The 27,203-nt window shown below is 37.3% G+C and overlaps 1 protein-coding gene across 1 annotated transcript in view; it reads left to right on the top strand.

The window, feature by feature from the left end:
- PROS1 (protein S) overlaps positions 1-27,203 on the top strand; it is a 61,429-nt gene that overhangs the window by 16,159 nt on the left and 18,067 nt on the right. The window contains exons 2-9 of the mRNA XM_025989894.2: positions 3,901-4,058; positions 6,753-6,777; positions 15,111-15,197; positions 17,195-17,317; positions 17,418-17,549; positions 20,570-20,695; positions 23,752-23,873; positions 26,664-26,779. Of these exons, the coding sequence (XP_025845679.2) occupies positions 3,901-4,058; positions 6,753-6,777; positions 15,111-15,197; positions 17,195-17,317; positions 17,418-17,549; positions 20,570-20,695; positions 23,752-23,873; positions 26,664-26,779 (889 nt within the window). The remainder of the gene's footprint in view (positions 1-3,900; positions 4,059-6,752; positions 6,778-15,110; positions 15,198-17,194; positions 17,318-17,417; positions 17,550-20,569; positions 20,696-23,751; positions 23,874-26,663; positions 26,780-27,203) is intronic.

Here is a 27,203-nt window from a genome sequence, read left to right as displayed (position 1 = left end):
CCTCACTCATCAGTTTTGGGCAACCTGCCCAAGATCAGTGGTCCTAACCACCCCCTGAACAGTGGGTAGCAAGTGTGAACACTTAAGTTGGGAGAGGGGGCTCAGGAAACTACCTCCCTCGGGAGGTGGGACTGACCCAACTGAACACTGGGAAGTTCTCCTCTGACCAGACACAGTGCTAACCCCACTGTCTTTATTACAGGTGCCTTTTATTAAGTACCAATAACAGTAAGTTCCTTTTTTGAGGATAAGAGAATCAGATTTTATGCTCAGAAAACAAAGATTTGCCCCTGCAGAAAAGATATGGAGGCTGTTCAGACAATTTCAAAAAAGAATTCCAGTTAAGGTTTGAACAACAGTTGTGTTATAGACATAATTGTTCAACAGCTACGGTCACTGTTTTGAAGAGGGAGGAATTAGAGAAGTTAAAAATGTAGATAATTCAGTCATTTTTCTAACCTGAAAGACTTATAATCATTATAACCTAAAAATTTGAATCCGAAGGTAATACTTTTCGAGCAACATACTGGGTTGGGTTTTAACAAGGACTTTCTTGAGCACTGCTTAATACGGAGAAGTGAGAGAAGTCACGAGGGACAGTGATGCAAAAGGAAAACACGTTTTGGAGGCCGGGTGCGTAGAAGCACCCTGACCCACACAGTGTGGTCGTCCTCCGGCTCTGTAGTTCTTAATCTGGGTCTGTGCTGTCAGGTTTATATGTTTTTTTTGACCAGGAGTAGTAGGCTCCTCCGAAAGCACGCTTGTAAGCAGGTGGGCTTATTTTCTGAGGACAGCGAGGGTGTTCTGCAGGCCTGGAGCTCGTGCCGCCGCGCGGAGCCCGGAGCCCGGGGCCTGAGCTTGGAGCCTGGAGCCCTGAGCCCGGAGCCCTGAGCCCGGAGCCCGGAGCCTGAGCCCAGAGCCTGGAGCCTGGAGCCTGGAGCCTGGAGCCCGAGCTTGGAGCCTGGAGCCCGAGCCTGGAGCCCTGAGCCCAGAGCCCGGAGCCCGGAGCCTGGAGCCTGAGCCCAGAGCCTGGAGCCTGGAGCCTGGAGCCTGGAGCCCGAGCTTGGAGCCTGGAGCCCGAGCCTGGAGCCCTGAGCCCAGAGCCTGGAGCCCGGAGCCTGGAGCCTGAGGCCAGAGCCTGGAGCCTGAGCCTCCCGGAGCCTGGAGCCTGGAGCCTGGAGCCTGGAGCCTGGAGCCTGGAGCCCGAGCCTGGAGCCTGGAGCCCGAGCCTGGAGCCTGAGCCTCCCGGAGCCCGGCGCCGCCCTGCACCAACCTCTCGGCCGCTGCGCTATTTTCCGTGATGGTCGCGGCTGCACGCGTGGACGCGCCGTTTTTGCATCGTCTCCTTTATTACTCCCCACACCTGTTCTAAGTAGACGATTTCCCCATTTTATACGTGAGCAGACCACAAGCCAGGGCAGCTGTTGGCCTCCCCAGTTCACCCCGGTCCCGCTGGCGCCGCGTCCCCTCCTTCAGCCTCTTTCCCTCGCGCAACTCAAAGCCCGTGGGGATGAGAACTGTGTCCTCTGTAGGATGGCATTGCTGATGGGATGATCAAGTGACGTCATATACACATGGAAAATCATTAAGTACCATGCCAGTTTCAAACACTACTATTTTTTGAAACTAGGGGAAATAAAACGTAAGCATTCAAATTTAGACTAGTTTTTTATGGTTAACATCGTTATCCTTTAGGGCAGAGGTGGAACAATTTTCCTTTTGATTATTCCTCTAATCAGTGGAGAAAATGAAACCTCTGCCTGTTTTCTGAGACGCAGCGGGTATAATGGGTAGTCGCAGGTCTGAATATTGGGATCTAATTCCTAATTTTGCTGTTTATTATAACTTGGGGCAGCCGTCTTGCACGCTCTTTATGTGAGTCTCATCTTCTGTGAAATAATAGAGGCCAAGTAGGAGCATTAAAATAACATTACTTACTTCACTCTTGAAAGGTGTTCAATTATTCAACAGATGATAATTATGGTGACTGTTGACTAATTAGTCCTTCTGCTGCCTTTCTTTTTCTTCCTTCTATTGTCATCTTTTGTGCGTTCCTTATTCACCAGGTGATAAGATAAAAAAGAGAAAAACAAATTTATCTGTTTACTTGCTCATCTTAATGAAAGAACTATGTGGTTAAAATCAGTATTAAAGGGGAGCCCGGGTGGCTCAGCGGTTTAGCGCCGCTTTCGGCCCAGGGCATGATCCTGGAGACCCGGGATCGAGTCCCACATCGGGCTCCCCGCATGGAGCCTGCTTCTCCCTCTGCCTGGGTCTCTGCCTGTGTCTCTGTCTTTCTCTCTCTCTCTCTCTGTCTCTCATGAATAAATAAAGTCTTTTTAAAAAATCAGTATTAAAAAATTATTTGTAGATTTCATTTTTGCTTTTAAAAGTTTTCATTAAAAACTAGTGTTATGTTTACATACTAAAACAATAAAGCCAAAGCCCCATACTGTCCATTCTTATCTTCAAACATAATTGCAATCAGTAGTTTGAGTGTTTCAAAACTCTTTCCTACGTATTTGTCCACATGATATTTACATATCTACAAGTACGACTGATGTTCATAGGGTGATGCTATGGGCATGGCATCCCACTATTTTCATTTTTAATTTAATAATATATCTTGAAGATCTTCAGCACAAGAGTAACTTCCTTCTCTTTGATAGCTGCATATTGTTCCTCAGTACAGATTTATTATAGCTTATTTTTTCATTCTTTTCTTGAGAATTCTTTATATTGTTCCTAATTTTTTGATATAACAGTTTATCAACAAACATTCCATATACACCTTTTCCAGTACATGTACATATCTGTAGGGCATCCTTAGAAGCAGAATATTAAGGTGGAGAGTATGTGTGCTTTAAATTTTTAGGTACTAGCAGATTACCTTAAGGTAACGCTTGCCAGTGTCTATTCCCACCATTGATATACAAGAATACTTGTTTCCCTTTGCCCTCACCAATATTTGATGGCATTAGTCTTTTAAATTTGTGCAAATCTAATGCGCAAAAATCCAGTTAAAATTTTTTTAGTGAACATCTTTTCACGTTTATTGAACATTTTTATTTTCTTCTTTAGTGATATTTATATGATTTTGATTATAGTTTTTCTTTATATTATTTTGTATTTAATCTTGCACACATTCTTATTATTCCTTGGTTTATTATTGTGGTTGCTATTGTTTTAATTTGCAAATGTTGTTTATGCATTCAGGATGTAATTTTTCTGTTCTATATCATGAAATATTTTCTTCCAGTCTGTCACTTGATGTTGAACTTTATGTTATTTTTGTTGTTGTTCAGCCATTATGCAGTCGATATTACCAATTTTTTTCTCTTTGCCTTCTGTATTTTGTGTTTTGCACATGATTTTCCATGTTCCAAAGATTTTATTTTCCTGTGTGTATGAATAAATCAAATGTTTTAGCCCACTGAGTACCTTTTAAATAGCTGATTAGACTGTACTCCCTCATTTCTCTATCTTTACAGAGGCCATGTGGTTTTCCGTTAAAACTGAGAAAGCTTATGACTCTTGCTTTAAAGATGTGTGACTGTAACTTTTGATATAGGCGTTTCAGCATGATGCTTTTTCCAAGTGTAGTCATAATAAGGTAAACATTAAATATTGTCTGATGTGTTTGGCCTCATGCATGAACTTCAGTGATTCATATAGGTCATTATACAAGTGCTGGAGCTTGCACACCAAACCTGCTCTTTGAGTTGTTAATCCAGCTGCTTATGTATCTGCATATTTTTCTTCTCAGGTCACCTATACTGATTTTAAACGTTATGTGGTTCACAATCAGACAATGATTTTAATTCTCACTGTTTAATACAATACCATATTTTAGTTGGAGAAATGAAAGGATTACTCATAAAAACTTATTTTTTCCTTCAGTTTTGTCAAAGGAGCATGCTTCTCAGGTCCTGGTTAGGAAACGCCGTGCAAATTCTATGTTTGAAGAAACCAAAAAAGGTAATCTTGAAAGAGAATGCATTGAAGAATTGTGCAATAAAGAAGAAGCCAGAGAGATCTTTGAAAATGACCCTGAAACGGTAAGAATATATGAAATCTAATAAGTTAGCATACCTAGACATACAATTAAAGACTGAACTTTTCCAGCTTGAGTCCATGTTCCTTGGGTTCCTTTTTCAAGTTAATGATTGTGTATATCACCTTCCACATGTAACCACTGAAGCATTTCAGAAGAAAGTGACTTCAGAGGAAAGTGGGCTTGTTTGGAAGACACTATTGCCAAAGCTGTGTGCTCTGACCAAACTATCATTCAGTTATACTGCATTAGAAACAAGTGGTCTTGACCTCATGGGTTGTAAATACTTTTTCCCAACCAGAAAATGGTAGTATTGGGTAGGTGAAGAGGAAGATATCTCAAGTATAATGTGTGTGTGTGTGTGTGTGTCTACATTATCACTATACTTCATTACATCTCTCCTTTGGCATTTTTAACCAGGTTTTAGAAAACAAGGATATTTAATCCAGAACTTGGTACATCATAGGTACTCAGTGAATGCTTACTGAAGAATTCGTTACAGTACTGTATTCCCTAAGTGTAACTTCCATAAAGCCTTGGGAAGTTTCGTGAGCTGACTTAATATGATCAATAATTCCTGGGGTTAGAATTTATATATTCAGTGTATAAATTTTCCCAAGTTAGTGTAGAAGAATTTCATCATAAATATCACTAAATATCATACAGAAATATGGGACCCCCGACCATATCTTTAGTTCCTTGATTTTTGAGGGAAGGATGTTTTCTAATATGCCATGTGGAAACTAGGATTATAAACAGTGCTTCTAAAAATTAGGATGGAGATGACCTTGAGAATTCAAATCTGATAACCATCAAGCTTACATCAGATATTTTCCCTGAGATGAACTATGTAGCCCAAAGGAAATGAGGGAGAAAACACATACAAAGTACCTCCTTTAGCTCAGCTGTGGCTCCTGGGACCACGAGACTAGATGAGAGATAATGAGCAGGAACATTTTCTATAGGTAGAGAACTTGTCCAAGACAGTAACAACTTGTGTCCTCCAGAGTTCCTCTTTAAGCCTTTTAACTCTACCTACTTTGATAGGTTCAAAGAACATTTTTCTAAGGTACCCGCAGAATCATTTTTACTACTCTTCAGGATTGAGCCAAATGTTTCTCTCTCCGTTTCATTGCTTTTTGTGGATCAGCGATTGAGAAGACAAAATATTTTATTTCATACCATATAGCAGATTAGTACTTTATTGGGTAGGATATATATTATATATAATATATATAGTATAAAACCTTAAATACATATATGCCCTAGTAGTCAGAATAATATAATAAACCCCCATATACCTCCCCAGATTTCAACAATGATCAGCAATCAGCCATTCTTGTTTTGCTTAGTCTCTACCCCACCCAATCTAATTTTTGTTTTGTTTTGCTAGATCACTTAAGGCAAACCTGCATCCCTGAGATATCATATTATTACATCACCCATAAATACTCTAGCATATATTTCTAACACTGTAGATATGTTCTTGTAGCTCAGCCTCTGAATAGCAAATGGAGAGTGAGGTAGAAGACCACAGTGGAGAGGATGGAAACTAGTGAAGGGAAGCTCATTTATGTGCTTCTTCCCCTCCACCTTCTTATATTGGTCTCATATACAAGAGAAAGGTGACAGAGAGAATAAAGAAAAAATAAGAGAAATGAAAGACAAGGAAAAAAATACATTTGTGACTGCTTCTCATTTTCCATCCTGCCCCAGCCTCTCCTTGTCCACGTCCCTAATACCCTAGACCACACTCCCAGTCTCCATCCTGTTGCTCACCTGCCAGCTGTCCGTAATATCTTCTTTTCACGCTCACATCATCTCCTTTTGAACCCATTCATTGTTGCCTGTCCTCTGGGCTCTTGTTCTGTAGAAGAAAACACCATGGTGGAATTACTTGGTAGGAGATCCCATCCATATAACATCCCTATGAACTATAGACAAGTGTTGTGTAGGTTTATATGTGGGAGAAGCAAGAGTGAAGACGTTGGCTCTGTCCTGGGTGAGGTACATTCCTTACTTGTGTATGTTTTTGTGTAGAAATGTTGGTTTCTCATGAGGTTTCCTTGTGCCATTAATGTTACACATTAGATACCTTATGGCGTAAGAGGCTTTGGGGAGCCAGCCTATGAACCTTACCTTGAGAAATCATTTTTAACATTTTTCTCCCTTTGGTAAAGTACATTTTTTAGTCCAAATTACTGATTTACAGACAGACTTTTGGTACACAGCCAATTTATAAATAAGGTATTACATGTACATGAGATGCTAAAAGATGAATGTTCACTTTAATTCATTTCAAATTATGTCACTGTTATTCAACATTAACTCTGGCATATGTATTCAGCATGATAGGAAATGTGTCAAATAAATATGTGATCATTTTGGAAAAATTAAGATTTACAAACAGAAAGCGCATGTTACATGTAACATCTCCAGTAGAACCTGTTTTCAGTTTAGAAGCTTATGTAACATGATTTTATTGCTCTATATTTATTTAAACTAAGCGTCTTATTGGCTTAATGTTATTAGTTATCTACTCGCATATTTTACTATATAGCAGAAATGTAATATGGAAATGATAGTTATATGTAATATATTTGCATATTTAATATAAAACACATAATAAAATTAAGTTTTAACTATATAGTGAAATTTAGGCTTGCTAAGATATATTTTTTCTTTTCTTTCTTTCTAGGATTATTTTTATCCAAAATACTTAGGTAAGTTGAAAGAATCTCAATTATATAACCATAGAGATAGAAGGTAATTTAGATATGATCAAGTTCATCTTCTAATATAATTTAATTAGCTTTGGAACTAAGATCTCATTTTATATGCAGTTTTGCTGTGTTTTTTTATTTATGGATATGTAGACAAGTTTGAAATGATTCATTGATTAATGTATGGCATTTTGACTTTTAGTCTTTTTCATTCTGTTTCTTTGTTATAAAGGTCCATGGGCTGATGATGAATTATATTTAGGTATCAGGACACTCTTTATAAGCATATAAATTGTCATGGGTTATCTTAATATCGATATACAGTTAACATATAGTTTTAGGTATACAGCATAATATTTAATACGTGTATATAAATGTTGCAAAATGACTACACAGTAAATTTAGTTAATATCTGTCACCACACATAGTTACTATTTTTTTTTCCCGTGATGAGAACTTTTAAGATCTACTTTCTTAGCAACCTTCAAATATAAAACACGGTGTTATTAACTATAGTCACCATCCTATCCATTATACCCTAGGACTTGTTTACTTTATAACTGGAACTTATAGTTTATCTTTTAATGAAAGTAAAGATTTCTACACTCTCCAGAGCTTATGATATAAATCATCATAATTTAAATAGTTATAGAAATCATTAACAATGTCTTTCTTTGCAACATCATTTCACCATTCCCTCAAGTATCGTATCTATGCTTTGCGTTTTGATACCATTCTGGAGTCTCAAGGAAGGAGGTGGCATTTCTACACTCAAATAGATTAGATTATTTCAGCTCAATATAAGTTAAACATAACAAAGCTCCAGTTTGCTTTAAGCAAATGTTTAAATATATTAATATTACTTGGGAAAGTTGTCAGCATTTTCAAACAATAAAAGTAGAGTATAATTTGCAAGTCTTCAAAAGTCCCCTCTTTCTGATGGGACTCTCTGTAGGTCCAGCCCACACAGGCATGCTCTGACTCCTCCTTTAGGCTTGGAATATTCCCCATTTGTGCCTCTTTCCATCCAGTCCTTACCCCAGCCAACTTGAGGGTTCCAGCAGAAATCAAAAGGAAATACTCCTTGGGGGAAAAAAAGAACCCCATAGAAATATGATCTAATATGCATTAATAACTATGCAGCTTAGAGTTGTTAATATGATTTTGCAAATAATTGTTTCTGTTAAACTCATTTCTCTTGAAGTTTGAGGTTTCATTATAGTTAAGGCTTTACTTTTTGTTTGCTTTTGTTTTGTTTCTGGATACCCATGTGGAAGTCCCAGAGGCCATCTTTAGATGGGGGATTATTTATACCTTTCCCCTTTTCCTAGGGAGCCTTACTCTGAAATGATGGTATGTTCTTATATTTATGATAATCAATCAACAAGATAAGAGCCCAAGACTACTAAGTAGAAGACCCTTTTAGAACCAAGTGTCCTTTTTCATAATTCCTGAAGTGGTTATTCTTACATGTGTTTGTGTTTGTGATGGTCTGACTCTTACATGTGTGGCACATCCTGAGCCAAGGAGATGCAATTGCAATATACTACATCTCATTTTATCTGTCTTCACAGCTGCAGAACATCAGTTCAGTGGTGTCTGTCTTTAGAATTTCATGGCATAACCATTTATGTTCTGTGGGCTCTGGGGTGTTTTCCAGTTGACTTGTTATAATTTCTTTTTATAACTTACAATCTAATATTTACCTACTACAAGATCTTAAAATTATTTAGTTTCTATGAGCCATAGTTTTCTCATTTGTCAAATGAATAATAACAATTTACCTAATAAGTTTCTAGCAAGAAATAATGTCAGGGGCACCTGGTGGCTCAGTGGTTGAGCATCTGCCTTTGGCTCAGGTCATGACCCCGGGGTCCTGGGATTGAGTCCTGCATCAAGCTCCCTACAGGGGGCCTGCTTCTCCCTCTGCCTGTGTCTCTGCCTCTCTCTCTCTGTATCTCCCATGAATGAATAAATAATATATATATATAATATATATTTTATATATATATAAATAACTTTATATATATAAATAACTTTATATATAACTTTATAAATAACTTTATATATATATATAAAATTAATCCTTGTTTTTTTAGGTCCATGTAATGAAGCTGTGTTTTTGCAGGCATCAGCAGCACTCTAGAAGTACATACTTTTGATCACAGAGAACATTTGGATATAGATAAATAATCTTAATACATTTTAATACAGCTCTATGTATTTAGGAAAAATTCCTTAGATAAAATACTTTTCTTTTTTCTCCTTTTATCTTTCTCAACTTCCTCTTTTCTGGCTCTACTCAAATTGCTTTCCTCTTTGCTTTTATTATTTGGAGGCATGGTAGAAAAACCAAGTGCCAGAAAGCAAAAACAAAAACAACCCCATAAGATGCAGGCTTTACTCCCAGATCTAAAGATTTCTATTGTGTCAAGTTAAGCAAGTTATTTAGCTTTTGTAGGTTCTGAATTTAAATGTGCACCATAATTATATTTTCTAACTTCAGACCTGTTGGGAATACCAAATAAGTATATTTATATAGATTAGATTTTTTTACTACATCAAACTTTCTTCAAACATAAAGTATTATTATTTAACCAACCATAATATAAAATAAAGCTATACCTTTTATTATATTTTATTTTTTGATCCGCAATCTATATTTTGGTCTTTATGTATGTATAGGTGTACGCAATAAATTCTACCATTGAAATCAGAAAAAAATGCTCTACTTAACTTATACTTTTCTGTCATTTGATGTATGTATTCTATAGGCCAATGGCGCAAATTGGTGGGGAAAAAACCGACTTTATAATCTTGTTCTTGGCAAGGCTCACATAACTTTACAGTTATCTTGGTTATTCAGGAATCTCATTACAGTGAGATAAAGACACCCAAGAACTTAGACCACTAATACTAACACAGTGGGTGGTGTTTAGAGATTCAGGGGTTCAGAGAGTACTTCAGTTTATCCACATATCCTATGTACTGCATTGGAAACATGAAATTTGATAAGGAATAATCTGGGTTTCATTATACAAACATAAGTTTTTAAGTTGTTCTTTTCCATAGAAAGTAGAACAAATAGCTCTACTATTTATGTGAGTCTTTAAAATATTACATGACAGAGTGGATGATTGTATTAATGAGAGAGAAACTTCTTTGGAGAAATGTTAGGTTCTGAGCTTAAATATAAATATTAGAAACTTAGTTTCTCATTCTTGCCAAGTTGGTGAATTAGCCCAGACTGCTGACTCCTTCTCTTAAAATCATCTCAAGGGAAACATTGGCATTCCAGGCACTAATGATAACAACATAAAATGAAAAACAAGAAGTGTGAAAAAATCCATGGATAAACTGAAGGCTGGTTTGACCTAATATGTGTGTGTAGAAAGTGGGGCACTGACTGCTGAGGCAGTAGTAAGAGGAGTGTTTAAACGCTGACCTAAACAAACAAATCAAGAAAAAAAATTTAAAAGTACAATACTGCAAACTCTTAATAACAAGAAATAAGGAACTAACAAAAATAAAGATAGAAATAAGTTAAAAGAAAACAAAAGAGAAGATTCACTAAGTTAGTAAGTTAGATTGACCCCTAACAAGAATAATTAAGGAAAAAGAAAAAGAAGGAAAAAGAAAATGCCAAAACACAAAGAGTAGGATAAAAAGAGGAAATACGATAAGCCCAACTTAGATTGAATTTATAATGATAAAGATAATCATAAAATGTAATCACAAAATAATACAAATCGCTATACCAAAATATATTTGGAAATTTGATAAAATGGATACATTCCCAGAAAAATATAAAACATTTTAATTTTATATGAAGTAGATAACTTGGTTACAAATAATTACTAAACAAGTAAAACCTCAACCAAAGCCCCCTTCCTTGCTCAAATCCAGAGCCAGATGTTTTATAGATGACTCCTTCCAAATTAAAAAAAAAAAAATTGTTAAATTTTCTTTTATAAAAGTGTCCTAGAAGAAAGAATAAGATTCTACGCTGTGAGCTTATTTAGAAAACTTGGTGTAATCTTGGTTCCAAAATCAGATAAGAGCTTCTGCACAGCAAAAGAAACAGTCAACAAAACTAAAAGACACCCTACAGAATGGGAGAAGATATTTGCAAGTGACCTATCAGATAAAGGGCTAGTATCCAAGATCTATAAAGAACTTATTAAACTCAACACCCAAGAAACAAACAATCCAATCATGAAATGGGCAAAAGACATGAACAGAAATCTCACAGAGGAAGACATAGACATGGCCAACAGGCACATGAGAAAATGCTCTGCATCACTTGCCATCAGGGAAATACAAATCAAAACCACCATGAGATCCCACCTCACACCAGTGAGAATGGCGAAAATCAACAAGACAGGAAAGAACAAATGTTGGAGAGGATGTGGAGAAAGGGGGACCTGCTTGCACTGTTGGTGGGAATGTGAACTGGTGCAGCCACTCTGGAAAACTGTGTGGAGGTTCCTCCAAGAGTTAAAACTAGAGCAACCGTATGACCCAGCAATTGCACTGCTGGGGATTTACCCCAAAGATACAGATGCAGTGAAACGCCGGGACACCTGCATCCCAATGTTTATAGCAGCAATGTCCACAATAGCCACACTGTGGAAAGAGCCTCCTTGTCCTTTGAAAGATGAATGGATAAAGAAACCAAGAAACTGTGGTCTATGTATACAATGGAATATTCCTCAGCCATTAAAATGACAAATACCCACCATTTGCTTCAACATGGATAGAACTGGAGGGTATTATGCTGAGTGAAGTAAGTCAATCGGAGAAGGACAATCATTATATGGTTTCATTCATACTTCATACGGGGAATATAAAAAATAGGGAAAGAGATTATAGGGGAAAGGAGAGAAAGTGAGTGAGAAATATCAGAGAGGGAGACAAAACATGAGAGACACCTAACTCTGGGAAACGAATAAGGGGTAGTAGAAGGGGAGGTGGGTGGGGGGATGAGGTAACTGGGTCATAGGCACTGAGGGGGGCACTTGGGATGAGCACTGGGTGTTATGCTATATGTTGGCAAATCAAACTTCAATAAATATAAAAAACAAAAAACAAAATCAGATGGGAACAAGAAATTAAAAATAAAATTCCATTTCAATTATAAATTAATTCTAAATAAAATGATATACAATCTAATCTAACATGTATTAAAAATAATATATCATAATAAAGTAAGGTTCTTTCCAGAAATTCAAGAATAGTTTAATATCAGACAATTTACCAATGTAATTGTCCACATAAATAGTACATTATTACCTCGATTCATACAGAAAAAGCAGTTGATAAAGTTCAGCACTTAATTATAAAACTTTTGTAAACTATGATTATAAGAGAACTTCCTGAGCTTGGTGAAGGTTATGCAGAATAACCATATAATTAACAAATTTTGATACTTTAGTCTAGGACTAGTACTACCCTAGGTAAATGCCAGGTAAAAAAGAAAAAAATAGGACTGTCTTGGGGAAATTGGCATGTATGGTCACTCTAATGAAATATGCACAACAGGAGAGCAAGAAAGAAGGAAAGGAAAAAAGGAGGAAGAAGGGAAAAAAGGAAGGAAGAAAAAAAACCCCCAAATCTGGAGTAAACATTATACTTGCTGGATAAACTTTATATGTAGTCTCTTCATGATTGATGATAAGAAGAGAAGCACTGGAAGTTATAGCCAATGCAATAAGGAAAGAGAAATAAATAAGAATTATGTAGGTCATTGGCAAAATATATACCTATCAATAATTATAACTTATATGAGATATACTTAGGAATAAGATCCATAGACAATATTTTAGAGCACATGAGAGATTTTTAGATAGCTCTAAGATTAGTCTATAAAAATCAGTAGTAGTTCTTTACACAAATAGTACAATAGAAAATGAAAAGATAATAATACCTCCTGCTATAACAACAAATCTCATAAGACCTCTATAGAGAAAAAATTTAAAACTTGAATTAAGAACATAGAGGATAAGCTGAAATCATGGAAAGACATTTCATGACCTTGATTGAGTGGTACTCAAAGGAGAACAATTCTTTCCAAATTAATCTATCTATTAAAAGCAATCTCATTTAGAATTTCAGATAGATTTTTTTTTAAAAGGAATCCAGGAAGTTCAGTTTAGCCTATAAATCAGGGAATAAAAGTCTCCGCATGTCTAAATAAACCTTTAAAAATGTAAAAGGACGAAGCCCCTCATCAAATATTAATAATTCAAAGGTATAGAAAGAAAATTATATGATATTGTGAGAACACGTAGACTAATGACACTACAGCATTCAGAGACAGACCCATGTATATATGCCAGCCTAATATTTGATAAAGATAACACCGCAAATCACTGAATTGTTGAGATACTAGTGTGGGGGAGATTGGCTAACTAATCAAAAATATAAATTTGGGTTTTTAAGTAACAACAAATGTAATGGTGTATTCCAGATGGAATAAAGACACTTAAAAAATGTTAAAGTAAAACCATGAAATTAAAGAAATAATACAGTAGACTATCTTTGTAAACAATGGCATGGAAAAAAACCGCAAATGCACAAACCTTAAGACAAAATAATTGGTAAATTTGATTAGAAGAGAATTAAGAACTTCTTTTAAAAGAGACATAAAAGATAAGGTTAAGAGACAGATAACAGGATCAGATGATATTCATAATGTTTAAATTTCTGCAAACCCACATAAACAAATAACTGCCAATAGAAAAAAAGTTAATAAGGAACATTTTCAGAGGAGAACACAGACATTTTTTAAATGACATACATGTATGTCCCATCTCACTAGAAATCAGAAAAACAGCATGATATATCACTTTATTGCCTATTATGGCAAAAATTAGAAAGCCAAGATAGAGAAGTTCTTAAGTTCTCTGGTGGGAACACACCTCTGAAAAGCCACTAAGCACCTGCCTATCTAATGATCTGATGATTCCTGAAAGCCCTGGAAATGTATTTCTTATGCATTTCTTATGCATACCAGTCCATTGTCATGCAACTGGTAGAGGTGGGAACCGGTGGCGACCTGAGTATCTTCCACAGGTGGGGGGTGGATTATAATAGTGATGATTGCTTGCAGGGGAATAAAGTTTTAACAAGTCAAAAATGCGAAGCAGTTACATATGTGGCAGCAGCATGGAGTGATCCTAAAGATACAGGGCCTCCCTGCTCCCTGCACTTGGGTGTGCCCTGGGGTTGCCTTGACCGGCAGACTGTGGTCGAGGTGACAAAGTGCCTCTTCATTAGGCCTGCAGCTTCTGGTTTCTTCCTCCTGGAAGCCAGCTGCCGTGAAAGAGGTGTCCCTTTAGGACCATCCTGCCAGGAGAAACCCCACCACATGGAGAAGCCCTGAAGCATGACATGGCCCAGGACAGGGAGAGATGTCAGGGAGCCCGAGCCAGAAGCCAGCTGGGGGTGGTCCTTCCAGCCTCAGCTTCCCTGGCTTACTCTATGTGCCGCAGGGACACACAGCCCAGCTGAACCCTTTCTGAATATTTGACCCACAGACGGTGAGCAAAATGCAGTGATTGTTGAAGCCTCTAATTTGGGGGGTTGTTGCTCAGCAGAAGGAAATCAAAATACCACTTCTTTAGCAAGTTGGGATTGGCTGTCCAATGAAGTGATTGACATCCATAGATATGTCTGTATATATCAATGACGTCTTCAGTGACTACTAAGAACTGTTATGTTGTTGACACTAAAGGACTCCGAGTTAATGTAAGTATGTAAATATTTACCTGTTATTTCAGCCGTTTTGGCTGCCACATTGCTGTATCTAATTTTGCAGAATAATAGTGAGGAATAAAATGAAAGAAGTAAACCTACTTTGTAACAGTGAGGCATTATACCAATGTTGTTATTACTCCCTATGCAACAGCGGAAGAATTAGAAGTTGCCCGAAGCGATCAAAAACAGTGACTTGACTTAATTATAGACACTTTTAAATTAGGCTCTGGTCTACAGATTTGAGGGTAAATTTGGGCGTCTGCTGAAGAGTTAAGAATATAGATTTACTTGCCAATGAATTTTTCTGTTAATCTGAGATCTTTTTCATGTCTTGCTTTGGGGTTCTTCTTCAAAAAGAAGCTTCCATAAACCAGTTTTTCATGATTCTGTACTTACTGTAATCTTCCTTGTAGAATTTTTAATTTTTCAGAAATGTAGGTTGGAAACATTTAGGGATGACATTTTGAATGCCAAATCCTATAAATCCACAGGAAGATGAATGTTCTATCACTTTGGATAATTTCTACCTCCACCACGATTTCAGATAAAGTAAGCGATTACATTTGTACTTACAGGTTGTCTTGGCTCTTTCCGAGCTGGATTGTTCACTGCTGCGCGCCTCTCCACTGATGCTTACCCCGATCTAAGGAGCTGTGTCACTGGTAAACACCTCTACCATCCATTTAAAAAACAAAACAAAGTAAAAACCCATAAGTGAATAAGGTACACCATGTAAACGTATAATGTGTAGAATCAACAAATGAGCCCTGGAAGTGTTCATGCCCAGCAAGGAGGTATTCTCAAAACCACTTGAGAGAATGTCTTTTTTCTCAAATTAAATGCTGCTCTTTTACTCAAAATAAATATTTCACCTACTGTTTAAGTTGAACAGTTCCTTGTTTACCAAGCTTTAGGGTATTGATTCAGGATTTTATTCCTGATGGCTTTGAGTGTTGTTTCATAAATAATCATGTAGTTACGACCTCATGTTCTAGTTGATGATCAGGTTAAGGTGATGTCATGTTTGTTCTTCTAGCTTTTGGCGTCAGCAACATAAATGTAAAAGTGTTAGAACATCAAATTAGCCTTCTCCTGCTGTTCGTGTAGGGCCTAGTGATAATTCTGGCAGATTACTTGTCTCTAACTTCCCAATTTCCCAGATGAGAGTCCAAGACGAAAAGGTGAAAGTGCAAGGTGTAAATCGGGATGTTCATCTAGTGAATAATTTACATGTGGCATTGACATTATCCAAATACTCATTGGTCTCCATTTTCTCTGATTTTAAATTGATTGTAATTACACAGGTAAGACAGTTTGCCTGAACGTGTGTATTTAATCCCATACTTTATTTTTTAATTTACCAAAGGATATGAAAATAAACTGTTTAGCTTTTTTATAATTTTAATAATACCTAGTTTGTTACTACTTTTCACAAAAACTTTGTTGAAAAATTTGGAAATTAGGTTTTGGTTAGGTTTAATTTTTTTTTTTTTTTTTTTTTTTAATGTGTAATGGAAAATTCTTCAGGCTAACTTAAGCAAAGGGAATGTGTCAGAAGGAACTTGCAGAGTTAACTAGGAGGCTTGAGAAACAGGTGTGGAAATGTGCTGGAACGAAGGGACCATTGAGGTGTCTAGTAGGGGAGAGACCACAGACCCACAAATGGGCATATCATTTAAGATGGTGATCAGGTGCTGGAACGTTTTGTGAAGAAAACGGCCTTCCCTGAGGAATCCCCAGTACTCTGCTCCCCGAACTCTGTCCAGTGTCTGGAAACCTTTATGTGTTTTTGAGCAGAGTTGCATTTATTTAAGGCAGGAAGGATAAATCTAGTCCCTGTTACTTCATCTTGGCCCAAATCAGAAGCCCCAAATTCTTTTTTTTATTGATACTGAGTAGTTTTATTTGTTCTGCCTACCTCACTGAATTGTTTTAAGGATCAAATAAGGTAATTTGTACAAAAAAATAACAAATTACAGTTGTAGATATATATTGTATATAGTGTAGTTGTATATATTTGCAAATATAAAAGTAGTTCCCTTTTGCAAAATAATTGTAAAGATTTATCTAATGGACTCACTTTTTTTAGTAAGGTATGTGTTTTCTTTCTTTTTGAAAAATTTTTTATTTAAATTCCAGTTAGCCAATGTACTGTGCAATATGAGAGTCAGGTGCACAATGTAGCGACTCAACAACTACATACAACACCCGGTGCTTATGACAAGTGCACCCCCCAACCCCCGTGGCCCATTCACCCATCTCCTCACCCACGTCCCCTCAGCCAACCATCAGCTCATTCTCCACAGGTAGGAGTCGGCCTCTTGGTCTGCCTCTCTCTTTTTAAAAAAGAATGAAATCTTGCTATTTGTGGCAGCGTAGCCAGGAGCTGGAGAGTGTTATGCTGGGCAAGGCAGGCCAGCCAGAGACGGACAGATGCCATGTGATCTCACTCAGGTGTGCAGTTTGGGAAATGAGATAAATGACCACAGGGGGAAAAATAATGGACTCACTTTTCTATGAAAAAGTATTGTTTGAGGGAAGGAGTCGTGATTTTTTCCATTGGTTACAGGCTCCGTGCACAGGATTTGTATTAAAGGGTATATAATTCTTTTTGACTGTGCCACAGGGTAAAAACTAAATAGTTGTTTGTCTCCCTCAGCCATTCCAGACCAGTGTAGCCCTCTGCCGTGCAACGAGGATGGATACAAGACCTGCAGGGATGGCCAAGCTACATTCACTTGCATCTGTAAGCCAGGCTGGCAGGGCGACAGGTGTGAGTACGGTACGTATTCTGCATCTGCTTGACTCACCCGGATTGGCCTCCTGGAAAGTTCTCCAAAGGCCTTATTGCTTTAAATAATCATTTATTTTTCCCTTCCTAGATATAAACGAGTGCAAAGATCCCTCAAATATAAATGGAGGTTGCAGCCAGATGTGCGATAATACACCTGGAAGTTACCACTGTTCCTGTAAAAGTGGTTTTGTTATGCTTTTGAATAAGAAGGACTGCAAAGGTGAGAGCAAGAAGGCGTTCACGGTGCGAGAGCAAAGCTCACTTAGAGGAATTTCCCCAGGAAATTCTTGGAACTCTCTGGTTCCAAGTACTTGTAATAAATATACATTGTTACCCACCTTGAAGCCTTGTGATACGAGCCTTTTCGTTGAATGTTTATGGAGTATTGTGTTATTTATAGAACTTTTCATTGCTTTCTTACTGTATTTTATTATTTATTGTTTTATGTTTTCTCACTAGGTGTATGTGTGCGTATGCGCATTTGAATAAAGAATTTAATGACATAGTGATAAAGTTTCAGGGCAAGTCCTTGCTTACTCGAGCCTTTGCAAAATCATTGTTTTTGTTGTTCTCAGACACTATAATATTATTTCCTTTACTCCAGTAAGATAAACAGCTATACCAAGTAATCCATCATAATCCTCAATAACCGCTTCCACTGCATTTCATATTTCCTTGTTAGATATACCTGTCATATATCCAATATAAATGTTTCTTCTTGCACTTTATCTCGTGTTGTGGTTTTGGGAAAGATGAAAACTAGTTTCCTTTCTCTTTATACATTTAAGATCTCATCATTGGTCATAACGATTTTTTTTCTTCAGATTTAAATAATCCCTGTCAGTTTAGCTTCCCAGCAAGTCATTTGACTCATGTATTTCCTTTGTTTTTCCTTGTCCTTATGTTTCCCTACAATTTTGACCTTTTCCCCCCCTGCCTATTGTCCTTCCCATTTGACTGTTTTAACTGCTGTAATTAAATCTTCAAATATTTGTGCTAGACGTGTGGATGACTAAAAATGAAATTTTCCAGCCTGGAGTTAAGTTTTTACCCTAGAAATTGGAAATAATTTTCCCTTTCCTTCCTTCCTTCCTTCCTTCCTTCCTTCCTTCCTTCCTTCCTTCCTTCCTTTCTTCTTCCCTGTCTCCTTGTCCTTTTTCTTTTTGCTGTGAGATGGAAACATGTAGTAAGTTAAAATAAAGTGTCCTTGTTCAACTCTGTTCACATCTGCTGTGGGAAATCCCCAGATTGAATTCGTATTCAAGGGATGATCTGTCCCTCACTGTGCTATAGTGTTTGGCATGGTATAATTTACTATAATATCATTTAAAGTGCAATCAAATGACTCTAAAGTGAACTGCAGGGATGCCTGGGTGGCTCAGCAGCTGAGCGTCTGCCTTTGGCTCAGGATGTGATCCTGGAGTCCCGGGATCGAGTCCCACATCGGGCTCCCTGCAGGGAGCCTGCTTCTCCCTCTGCCTGTGTCTCTGCCTCTCTCTGTGTGTCTTTTATGAATAAATAAAATCTTAAAAAAATAAAAATAAAGTGAACTGCGTTAAGTAACAATTTCTCCTAAACCATTATCCAGTTTGTGACCATACAGCTTTCTTGTCTGCCTATTTGAAGGTCTTTTTGAAGTCAGAAATTGAGAATACCAACACTCTTAGAACACGTTATAGAAAACCATCATAATTCAGGATACTTCACACATTCTATAAGCAACTAATACCCATTCATACTTCTGCATTTAAATACTTGAATGGTCTGTCCTCAATAAGTTGTGGATGTACATTTTTCATTAAAAGGTATTTAATTAAAAAAAGGTGTTTAATTCTTATCCATTCAGTTAATACACTTGTATATAGATTTTTACAAAAGTTCTCTTACGCAGGAGAATGTCCCTGATGACCAGAACATATGTTCTTGTATACTTCATTCACACAGTCTTTATCCATGAACCAGGTGATAGAAGAATATGTATACAACGATTAAAATAGGGCCTTTGCCAAGATGTGGATGTGCCTGAGATCAAGTTGCCTGTAATTGTCTAAAAATGTAAGAATAAAACTTTTCATCAGATGTTAGATGTCAGTCTAGAGTAATAAAATCAATGTGCTATAACATGAACTCATATGATTTAGATAATTCTCTATAATATGCCTCAAACCAAATAGTTTTAGTCATATGTTTCCACTTTCTTTTAAAATATGGATTTTTATAGCTCTTTTAAAAAAAATGAATATTTTATTTGATGTAATCGTAGATTTACATGCCATTGTAAGAAATTTTTAGAGTTTTATGGAGTAGAAAATATATTTTCCATTCTGAACTTATCTGTCTCCAGAGAGTACAAAAGAGAACAGTTTGCTAATAATTACGTCGCCATTGAACTATTTCTGTTGCTTGTTTTGTTTTTCTCATACATGCTTTTATCTAATTTGTTTCCTACTCCACCATGTAGTATAATAAATGCTTCTGGATATTAATGTAGCACTAAAATCTGTATTGGGATTTTATAATACTTTGAGACCTCACTCAATTCCCTTTTAAATTTGAATTACTCTTGAGGGGTTTAGCCAACAATAATAGTATGCAGATTTAGCTACTGTCCATTTCCAAAGGAAAACCTCACTGAGGAGCCACCTCATTTTTATTTTTTATATTTTTGATAATACAGAGTAAATCTACTTTGAAGAATATATTTAAAAAACATATTTGGGGATCTATATTAAGAATATGGGGAATCTTGGGACGCTGGGTGGCTCAGCAGTTGAGCGTCTGCCTTTGGCTCAGGTTGCCACCTGACCTCAGGTCCTGGGATTGAGTCCCATATCGGGCTCCTTGTGAGGAGTCTGCTTCTCCTTCTGCCTTTGTCTCTGCCTCTCTCTCTGTCTCTCATGAATAAACAAATAAATCTTAAAAAAAAAGAATATGAGGAATCTTTTCTCCCATTTATTCTCGCAATATAACTTGGTAGATAAGAAAATAACTAAAGCCTTCTTCTCTTTTACAGAACTATAAAGAACTTAGCAAACATCAAATTCCTTATATGTTTGTATGAAGAAATCATGTTTAGTAAGCGAAAACATGATGATAGATCTAAAATTTTGTTATTCCCTGGCCACTCTGTTGTCTCATCACATGTAATAAACTAGATCCAGGAAACACAAATCAAGGGTTCTTTGCTAGTATCTTCTGGTATGGGAAAAAGGTTTGTTAATATTTTGGTTTCCCTTATAGATGTGGATGAATGCTCGATAATGCCGGACATTTGTGGCGCAGCTGTGTGCAAGAACATCCCCGGGGACTATGAATGCGAATGTGCGGAAGGCTACAGATACAATCCTGCGCTGAAGTCTTGTGAAGGTAGACCTGTGGTGGTGCCATTGTGGATGGTAGAGAGGGTGGGTTGGAGCCTTGACTTGATATTGGAAGCATTGGTTCGGTCTGACAAGTCCCATGATACAGCTTAGTCAATCGGGTAGTCGCTGGCTTTGTTCTGAGTAAAAGCATGTAAGACACGTGGTCTTTGGGTTCAGCCTTGCGCCCTCCGTTTGCCTCCTGAGCTGTGTGTGAATTGGAGACCTCCCATGTAAGATAAAAGCCAGATAAACGTACCTTCTCATTGTTTAAACCATATTCAAAGATGAAAAGAATTTCAACCTGGAAGGAAAAACACACATACAAAAAGAAAACAAGTTTAAAAATCACATGGGTGTAACGCGAATGGATTGAAACCTTCTGGTTTTATACCCAGCTTTTTGATGATTTTCTGTGCCTGGATCAGTGTGTCATTTATTCTTAAATAAGAAATGATATAGTTCTGTTGTAATTAAATACATACAAAAGAAAAATCTCATCATATTTGAACAACAACCGAGCTCTAGAAATTTGAGAATTATTGATTAGTACTGTCAGTGCCTGTGGATTTGAGGGAGCCCTTTGGACTCATTTAGGCCAAGGAGTGCTGCTGGGTGTGACTCGGGTGGCATAGAGGTATTAAAGGGATATATATATATATATATTTTTGATATATATTTTTTAATCATAGAAACAAATTACCTCATGTCCTCTTTTAAGTTTTTTTTTTTTTAAGATTTTATTTTTTTATTCATGAGAGAGAGAGAAAGAGAGGCAGAGACACAGGCAGAGGGAGAAGCAGGCTCCATGCAGGGAGCCCTAGGTGGGACTTGATCCCGGGTCTCCAGGATCATGCCCTGGGCTACAGGCAGCACTAAACCCCTGAGCCGCCCGGGCTGCCCTCCTTTAAGTTTTTTTAAAAAAATAAATTCAATATCATAACTAAAACAAATCAATAGTGATTTTCTAATATGGGAATATGTATATATATATGAATATGTATATATATACATATATATGTATATATATATGAATACATATATAAATATATGTATATGATGTAATGTACCCTTTTAACCATTTTTAAGGGTATAATTCAGTGCCATTAATTACTTTCACATGATTATGGAGTCATTACTGCTATCTCTCTCCAAAGTTTTTCATCATCCCAAACAGAACTCTGTAACCATTAAGCAATAAATTACCCCTCCTCCCTCTCCCAAACTCTCATCTACTTTCTGTTTCTATCTACTTTTTGGGAGATAACCTTTAATCTAATTTCTGTTTCTATGAATTTGCCTAAATCAATAGTAATTTTAGAATAGGTTTTTTTCGAATATATCTCCTTCTCTTGATATTTTGAAGTTTTACCTCCTGTGCAATCACCAAAAAATATTCCCTCCACACACCATTTCTGTTCTCCCACAACTCTAGATAGAAATTACTGTGGTAGGGCAGCCTGGGTGGCTCAGTGGTTTAGCGCTGCCTTCAGCCCAGGGTGTGATGCTGGAGACCTGGGGTCGAGTCCCACGTCGTGCTCCCTGGTACGGAGCCTGCTTCTCCCTCTGCCTGTGTCTCTGCTTCTCTCTCTCTGTCTCTCATGAATAAATAAATAAAATCTTAAAAAAAAAAAAAAGAAATTACTGTGGTAATATTCAGATTTGTTTTAGCCAACTTGATCATGTATATTGTAGTTTTTATTCAGTGAATGACAGATTTTGTTTTTAAGGGCTGTGTGCATGACACATAGGTACACTATTCATATTGTGTTAACTATCTGCAATTTAATTTTAATGCTAAGAGATCATTAATTTTGGAGTTGTACTTTAGGGCATTTAATGGAGGGAATTTATATGCTACGAATATATGCATTTATGTACTTGCAAATTTTCAAGGATCTCAGGGTGCATTCATTGAAAATATCAAGGATGTCATGTAGCTCTGAAGTAGACTAGCTGGAGCATGTTATTACAACTTTTCAAGGATGATTTTCTCAAAATATGGAGTGAGGACAGGGCTATCTAGAAGATTTCACAGTATAGGGGTTTTGTTTTTCTTTTTTAAATTATAAGAAATAAAGATATGTCCTTAAATTTATTGTCACTACCGGTCACTGCATTATGGAATGTCAAAGGTTCTTGATATTACATAATACCTGATTATATTAACCTTCAGTTAAGAGGGATTTTTTTTCCCCTTCCTCTCTCTTCCCTTCTGTCTTCCTCCTCCCCCTCCCTCCCTCCTCTCCTTTTCCTTCCCTTTCTTTTCATCAAAGAAAACAACTGGGAGGCAGTCTCAGTGGAATTCATGTAGTTAGAAATGATGGTTGCCTTGAGACGCTCAGTCTTTTTTCCTTCAAATTCAGAAATTGGAAAATTTATAGTTGGGATATTCTTATTAATCATTAGTATATTTGGGATATTTTTATTATTTACTTAGTATGGAAAGTTATACATTAACATCTGTTGTTTGACTTGTGTAAATAGATAGTTGAGATATTTTTTATTACTCATTTAGTATGGAATAATTGGGATATATAATTGGGATATATAGCACTATATATGCTATATAGCATAACTATGCTATGTATAGTTGGGATATTTTAATTAATTATTTAGTATGGAAAGTTATACATCAAAATTTGTTGTTTGACTTGTGTAAATAGATAGAAATTACACTTGCAACTCATTTAAATTTCCATGCCACACGTTGAAATATGATTTCATGTTATTAAGAGATTTCTTTTACTGAGAACCTATTATAATCACTGATGATTATTTATTTAATTTACTTGGGAGAGAGCCAGCAAACACAAGCGCAGGGGAGGACAGAGGGAGAAGGAGAAAAATCTCAGCCAACACCACGTGAGCATGGAGCAAGATGCGAGGCTCCATCTCCCCACCCTGAGCTCATGGCCTGAGCTGAAATAAGTGTCCGATGCTTGACCCACTGAGCCACCCAGGCGCCTCCGTTGTCACTGATGATCTTTTACTAAAATCAGAATACTCCTATTGGATTGAATATTCAGAAGATAATAAGATTTATGTTCTCTTTTACCCCAGATGTGGACGAATGCTCTGAGAATCTGTGTGCTCAACTTTGTGTCAACTACCCTGGAGGTTACTCTTGTTACTGTGATGGGAGAAAAGGATTCAAACTCGCCCAAGATCACAAGAGCTGTGAGGTAACATTTTGTAATGCTAAACTTCCCATGTCTTTTCTAAAAGGAGAGACTGGGGTACTTATTTCCACATAGCCGAGGTGAGTCAGGAAAATAGAGATGTTCTTTTGTTTGAAAGGGTTTTTTTTTTTTTTTTTTAAGATTTATTTATTTATTTTGAGTGAGAGAGATTAAGAGAGAATGAGTGCGGGAGGGGCAAAGAGAGAGGGAAAGAAAAAATCTGATTTCCCACTGGGCATGGAGCCCCACAAGGGGCTCGACCTCACGACCCCGAGATCGTGACCTGAGTCGAAATCAAGAATCAGACCGAGCCACCCACGTGCCCGAGGAAAATACAGATGCTCCATGGTAATTGCTCTAAGTCTAGCAGGCTATGAGTCACAATCTATTTACTAATTTTGGTCATGTAAGCTATAAATATTGGGGATAATTAGTGACTAGGTTAAAAAAAGGACTGCAGGGTCATAGTTCAGAAAGTGCTCATCTGTATAGCCTGTACATTTACAAAATACAATGTGCATTTTTATTCAAGAAATTAAGAAAAGTTAAGATTTGTACTTCTCTTTGTGAGGAAAAAAACTCACATAGAAACCGTAGCGGGAACATTTTCGTATGTGTACTTTTCTTTATCCTACTCTGACAGGTTTGATTGCACTTTGGCATGTTAGCACTTGCAAGAGCACTCATAAACTCAGGTGGAAATAACTGTCAGAGTAGGATTTACTGGGGTTTAAGTATATCAAAATTCATAGAGGTTGATTTTGTTAATCTGTGTCTCTCAAACTTGCTTTTAGTTACTTGGATTTAATTCATAATCGACTAGGAATTGAATGTTGGGGGTGGTTTTTCCTTCATTGAAATAAATAGGTCAACACCTGAAACTTTTTTCTCCCTAAATAAGGATTATGTGTTAGTGAATCTAGGGCAACTCTTGGATTCCTTTTTACAAGTGAGGGTAAAATGTTATAGGATTATGAGTCAGACAGTAAAAAACAAGACAAAAATGACGTAAACAGTGATTTAATCATGTGTATCCACATGCCTCTGTATTCGTTACTAGGACAAAACCGTGTATGCCCAAAAGTGTAACATTCAATAAATGCTCCTGACTTGGTAAGGCGAGATGGTTGGCATATGTGGTAACTTCTATTGTACTGAAATGAATGTCATGCTGTGCGAATGTCTCTTTTGTAATTTAGTCTTTTGTTATTTTAGTATTTGTAGTGGTTACACATCACCATCCACCTTGGAAGAGGTTTATTGAAGTTTTAAGAGGAAATGAGAGATGTTGTTTCTGGACCTGAGTTAGTACAGTGCTGCACACACAGCACCCCGCTGAATATCCCGCTGTGGACGCCCAAGCTTATCCCTAAAAAGCTTTCTGGTTTTTTAAAAATTATTTTTTATTCTTTTAAAAAGATTTTTATTTATTCATGAGAGACACAGAGAGAGAGAGAGAAAGGCAGAGACACAGGCAGAGGGGGAAGCAGGCCCCATGCAGGGAGCCCAACGCCGGACTCGACCCCAGGTCTCCAGGATAACCGAAGGCGGCCGCTGAGCCACCCAGGGATCCTGGAAAAGCTTTCTGTTTTAATGTTTGATTTTACTCTTAGAAAAAAAAAAAATCCTTGATATTAAGTTAATGACTCTATTTCTTTTCTTCTGTATATTCCTTGGAGACCAACGAGATACCTTAATTTATCTTTATCCCATCTAGGTTTTCCCGCGTTGCCTTTGATACAAGGCAGGCGGAGTCCGAGAAGCTGGGGAGGTGGGGTGGGGGCCTTCCCACAGGACCAGCCAAGACCAGTTTCCTGGGCTTCCCACGGGATAGAAATCAGATGCGATCCAGAGAAAGTGAAAGTGGAGTTTATTGGATAGTGTGAATGACACGGTATAGCAGACAGAGAGTCTGGGGGCCTCAGAAAGGAAAAGAGAGTGACTTTCTCCATGATTTAGGGCTAGGGGTTTGTATTGCAAAGGGGTCCAGGGTACGTGCTCCTTCAGGAATCCAGGGTAGGTCCAATCAAAGGCAAATAATAGGTGAATAATAGGTATTATTTTATAAATCATCGAAGGTAGGGGGTATTGATGCCAGTGTCAGCTGAGGTCCTGGGACATGTTTGGGATCCGGCCTCTTCTTAGATGTTATCAGGTGTTTGGGGGCCTAGGACAAAACTCGGAGAATGATTAGCTTTCTTGTTTCCCCCCTGGAGCGGGAACATAGCTTCTTTGGTTTTGACACAGATGCAAGGTGAAATCTAGAATGTGAGCAAATAGGGCTGAGCAAGGAACAGCAGAGATGTGGTCTTTCTCAAATAGAGTCCCTTCGGCTTCCCTACCTCACTCCATTATCTGGATGATACGTTTTTGCTCAAAATTTGTCATAATAAATGAACGAGTGAATGTACTGATTCTTCCATGCTTTCTGACTCTGACATTTTTTTCCAGTGTAATTCTTAGAAAGCATCAGAACCGCAGTTAATTAAGGGGAGACATGTTACTGGAAGAAGAAGGTTGGGTTTGGGCTGAGGTTTGCAAGGGAAATAACGACAAAAATATAAGCCACACACATGGAGCAAGACTTTTGAAAACTTGTGTTCTGGGAGGTTATCCTGATGGACTATGTAAGGAAGTAAAGGATGCTGCTTTACAAGGGTGTTCTTTATTTAATATATCAGAGGATACGTTTGACAAGACCACTAGGAATCAGAGAAAGGGTGTGTAACCTGACACAAACAGCAGGCAATAACCTACGTGTTTTGTTTCTTCTGTTTCCTTTCCTTCCCCCAGGCTGTTCCAGTGTGCCTGCCCTTGAACCTCGACAAGAATTATGAATTACTTTACCTGGCAGAGCAATTTGTAGGGGTGGTTTTATATTTAAAATTTCGTTTGCCGGAAATCACCAGGTGAGCTACCAATGTCAATGGTAATCTCTAGAGGTGAGCGGGTAAGGATGGAAGGGACGGGAAAGGTGGGAAATGTATGAAATTGCATTTCCAATTAGATAATTTAGGGGATATTATCAATCAGATGATTTGGGGAACCCTAAAGTTAATTCACTCCTTCACACCTGTAATTTTCATGCTAGAATCATTTGGGTTGTTCTAGGCTGACCTTCTCCAATGATCATTTTAGTAAGTCCTTCTTCCTTTTCTAGTGAATACATACTTAAGTTGGGAAAGTAGATTTAATACATTTGTGACATTTCCATCCTTCTTCATTCATGTTATAGAAACTAAGTAATGAGAAAATACTCGAGGCATTGCTTTTAGAATATAGTTATATTCAAAAAAAAAGAATATAGTTATATTCATAATTATTGAGGAAAAT

The sequence above is a fragment of the Vulpes vulpes genome, chromosome 1 (genome assembly GCF_048418805.1).
Source record: "Vulpes vulpes isolate BD-2025 chromosome 1, VulVul3, whole genome shotgun sequence".
In the NCBI taxonomy this organism is placed as follows: domain Eukaryota; kingdom Metazoa; phylum Chordata; class Mammalia; order Carnivora; family Canidae; genus Vulpes; species Vulpes vulpes.
The sequence above is the reverse complement of the archived record's forward strand: the minus strand, read 5'-3'. Positions and strand labels throughout refer to the sequence as shown.